General features: G+C 46.2%; 1 protein-coding gene across 1 annotated transcript; it reads right to left on the bottom strand.

The window, feature by feature from the left end:
- Positions 1–1,870: 1,870 nt before the first annotated feature.
- Positions 1,871–2,707, bottom strand: LOC308290620 (inositol monophosphatase 1-like; the record flags this gene model as incomplete). Its single annotated transcript, XM_080732530.1, has 1 exon — positions 1,871–2,707. The coding sequence occupies one exon, from the start codon at positions 2,705–2,707 to the stop codon at positions 1,871–1,873; it is 837 nt and encodes a 278-aa protein (XP_080588656.1).
- Positions 2,708–4,716: the final 2,009 nt, after the last annotated feature.

Below are 4,716 nucleotides of genomic sequence, written 5' to 3'. Positions count from 1 at the left end.
TCAATTCTCCTTTGTGTTCATTTCCATTATCTTAAAATGTTGGTGATAGAATTCAACAACAATGTATCTCGAAAGGTGCACCTTCCCCAGAGGAAGCACCCTACTGCTTTCGGACACCCTATGGCCCTTTGACCCAACTATTCACTTAGTTGGGTCAAAGCAGGGACGTGCTGGCCATTTGGAAAAGCGGGACAACTCCCGAACGGACGGTTCATTCCGGCCGGTCCAGGCCATTAGGAAAAAATTTAACTGTTTGCACAAAAGTAAAAATTAAACTGCACAAAAGTAGTGAAAACAGCCGATCTACAGTACACACAACGCCTTGCGGTGCGAGGCGTTGTGTGCTTGTAGATCGCCTGTTCTCACTAGTTTAAATCATTTTAAAATGATAAATACAAAACAAACGGTTTTGGACATACAAGGTTTCCACCCGACAACGACGAGATATAATAACTCATGTAATTGGCCCACTGGCTTGTCACTTTGTCACAAATCTTTGAGTAGCAGCAGCGCTATAGAGAGAGATCTCTCTCTGTAGCGCGCAATGAGGGCCTCTCCAACTCCTTTTCTCGGGCTGAATCAGGGGCCCAGCATGTCCCTGACTCAAAGTCTATTGGGAAGATTGCTGTTTACATTGATGTAGAAACTAAAATGTTGATTGATTTTTAAATAAAATAATAAGATATATTCCCTGACAGATGGGCGTACGGACAGGGGGCAAAACATAGTCTCTGCCATGCCTTTCGGCCTGGCGGATCGGAGATAATAAGCAACCTGGTTCACCTGGTAAGAGAAAATAAATAAGGTTATAGTCCTTCCCGCAGCTCTTCCAACTCTCTCTCATGCCTTTCCTGTCTTTGTTTAAAGTGTCCAAACAAAATGAAGCAGATATTCTGGAAAAATGAGCTCAACCTTGTACTCATCGTGAGGAATGTTTCTGACAAATATTTGGTAGGCATCAGAGTATCTAACTATAAATACTAATACTAATGCAATATTATGGAAAAGTGTTTAAACAGAGGCTTTTCTGAATTGTGCAGTACACATACTCTATACTATAGTGTTAATGGTGCATTCCTTCATGTGCTAAATATGACTATTCTGATTCTATTTTACACCTACCGTATATAATAATAATAGATAAAAATCACACCCAATGTGAAGTGAGCGGTGGTCATGCTTGCATAACGTCTTCAATTGATAATTGATGATGTAATACAGGCTACACACACACATTGCTATGGAAAAACGCTGAGGAAAAAGACTAGGATATAGGTCTAGGATGTAATTGGTGATGTAATATGGCTACACACACACACACACACACACACACACACACACACATTGCTATGGCAAAACGCTGAGGAAAACACATTGCTATGGCAAAACGCTGAGGAAAAGTGGCTACAGATAGGTCTAGGATGTAACTGGTGATGTAATGTGATGTAATATGGCTACACACACACACACACATATTGCTATGGCAAAACGCTGAGGAAAACACATTGCTATGGCAAAACGCTGAGGGAAAGTGGCTACAAGACACACACACAGCCACTCTATGGAGCGGTTTACCGCCGCTCAAAAATGTATATGCGTGCAAATAGTCAAATAATCGATGTTATTATTTGTTTATTTGTCATGTATGCTTTTCTGCCTTTATTGATTCTCAGTGTAGAGAGAGACAGGAAGTGACATGCTGCAAATGGCCCAGCAGCCGGCAGGCCCAAGAAGAGGAATCAAACCGGGGACTCACTGTCAGGCATCAGAGTCCACTATACCAGGCAGGCAAGCTGATTTCTAGATTTAATATCTAGAAAATGTTGTAGGTTCTTACGGCAAAGACTGAAACCTGACCATTTTGTGTGTATTAGCCCTCAGTGTCATCTCGTTCACAGGGGAACTCAGTTATCTCGTTGACAAGACGTTCTGCTATTGCTTGGCTGCTGGCGATAATCATCCTGCCAGACATGAGATCAAAAGGTCCTCCTGAAATGTCAATGATTACACCCCCTGCTTCAGTGATGATGGCCGCCCCTCCCGCCATGTCCCAGCAGTGGATACCTATGTGATAATAGGCGTCGGCTGCCCCACATGCCACAATACACATCATCACTGCTGCGCTTCCTGGCGTTCGGATTCCATGCACAGGGATATTGAGAACGGCCTTCATGTTGTCCATCATTATTTTGAAGTGCTCAGGATCCTCCTTGAAGGACATTTCTGTCAGCACCAGGGACTGGGTTATATCTTCTTGCCCAGACACCTTGATAGGAACTCCGTTACAGAATGCTCCCTTCCCTTTCCTGGCTGTGTAAAGCTTGTCCTCAATAGTGCTATAGACGATCCCAAACTCTATCACTTTCCTCACGGTGAAGCCAATTGAGACAGACACAAAAGGGAACCTGTGGACAAAGTTAGTGGTACCGTCAAGAGGGTCTATAATCCAGGTAGGGTTGTCCGTTAAGATACTGGGGGCGCCTGCTGCAACCGACTCCTCCCCTATGAAGCTATGAGTGGGATACTTCTCCCTGATTGAGGAAATAATGAGTTCCTCTACCCTCTGGTCTGTCTCAGTCACCAGGTCAACAGGGGAGCTCTTCTGCATAATGGCAATATGGTTCTGCATTGCCTCACGGATCATGTTCCCAGCCTGTTTGGTAACCTCCACACAGTAGTCCATGCACTCTTGCCAAGGATCAGCCATACTGATGGTTGCTAGGATGTAATTCGTCCGTATCACTGGCAGAACTCTATATATTCCTCTTTTCTGACAGATTGCTTTACGCACAGGCTCACACACTTACAGCGTTATGGTCCTGTAACGTGATATTAACAGTAATTATAGCACTAGACTCGACAAAATCCATGAACATGCCTGGCGTCACCTCTATACGTCACAAAGGGTTAGGGTACATAGAACTTATACAGTACTACATACATCTACTGTAGGTGCTGAACAGACAAGAGACATTTTAGATTCTAAACTGTCAACATCTTCCTTAATTAATACATTAATAATAATAATAATAATAATGTTCTAAACTTTAGAACATTTGTGTTTTAAAGCTGCTGTGATTTTGAAGCATTACCTGTCTCAAAAACAAGCTCTCTATAATGTATTTCTTTGTCTGATGTCATGACAACACGGTTTGTTTGAGTCTAATGTCATGCTGTCACAGTAAACATGACACACAAGTACAACATTGCTCATCATGCATGCACCTCTTCAAATGCCTTATTCTCAGATTTTGAGAGATGTGAGAGTAATAAGCCACACACCTTCCGTTCCACCTGCCTCTTTCCAGGCCTCATGAACCCACCAATGATGACTCAGGGCCCCGGACCCCACTTTGAGAACCACTTCTGTAGATCATGCCTGGAGAGGCACCTATCTGTGCGAGAGGTGGCATGAGTCTCAGGCTAAAAAGGTCGGGCAGTGAGTACGAGCCCTTAGAGATAAGGTGAGAAGTTCAGTCATCAAAGAGAGACTCCCCTTTTGTGCCCATACCGGTATATCGAACTGACTGGATTGTTTGCGCCTGATGCACATTGACAACACACACCATATTTGGGCATAGCTGCATTGGGAACTCCTTATATGGTTATTGTACGTGTACGGTAATATAAGATAATACACTTGAATGCACTGTGAACTGTTACGTTTATTGTCATACCTCCAGACAAGGTCCCCCTATGGGATAACCAGCGCCATCTGGCGCTGCAACAGAGTAAAACTCATAAGCTCCCGTACGAGAAATATCATTTGTCGGTAGGGCTGTCAATCACAAACGAGGGCGCCGCCCCCGAGTGTATAAAAGCCCTGCGGGCTATCATAACTTCCTCTTCCGCACCTCTGCTTACCTGCAACTAGAGTGTCGCGAACTCAGCCATATAAGTATATTTTCTGTAAAGTTTAGCCTAAGCGTTGACTAGGAAGTCGGCCACTGGCCTTTATAGATTATTCTCCTGTACGTTTCTACTTCTATTCTTCCTAACAGTTCGGTCTTTTTCTTCACTTTCGCTTTGAGTCTTTACTTCTTCTCTGTACGTTCTGCCACGTGTCTCCCTGCCTTAGCTTAGCTTCGCTTAGCTTCGGTTAGCTCACGATGGCAGCTCGTCGACCTACAGTTAGCAGCCTGCTAGCTAGGGTACCGAAGAAGTGCGGCCTTCCCAGCTGCAAAGGCCTCATCGCCAATGAAGATACACATCCGTTCTGCATTGTCTGCATGGGGGTAGGACACGCCTTGGCCTCTCTGTCCCCTCCGGCCCCGGCCACGGGGGTGAACTGTGCTGAATGCCTCCAGTACGATGTTCCAGCCCTCGAGGCACGATGCGAGATCGCTGCCGCAGGCTACGGCCTTCACACCACGGTCTCCGCCGGAACCCTCCCAGACACCTCTCCTCGTGTGCCGGACAGCGCTGTACGCCACAGCGCTGCTTCTCGCCACGTGGTTAGGCCTCCAGCGGCCTCGCCCTCAGCTAGCTTCGGTAGCCCCGTTGCTAGCGGGTCTGCGGCCCCTGTTTCCACTGCTGTTTCTCCGACGGGCTCGACTGGTGCCGTGCCCAAGAAGAGAACATGCAAGACCGCCCACGTTGTTTCTCCGCCAGCTGCAACATGGACCGTCCCCCCCAAGGAATTCCACCCTCTAGTCGTCGGTGACATTCCTCTCTCCTTCTCCGTCCCCCAGCTACGGGCTATGCGGCCACCTAGCC

The sequence above is a fragment of the Nannobrachium achirus genome (genome assembly GCF_963921795.1).
Source record: "Nannobrachium achirus genome assembly, chromosome: 9".
In the NCBI taxonomy this organism is placed as follows: Eukaryota; Metazoa; Chordata; class Actinopteri; order Myctophiformes; family Myctophidae; genus Nannobrachium; species Nannobrachium achirus.
This window is presented reverse-complemented; position numbering and strand designations above follow the sequence as displayed.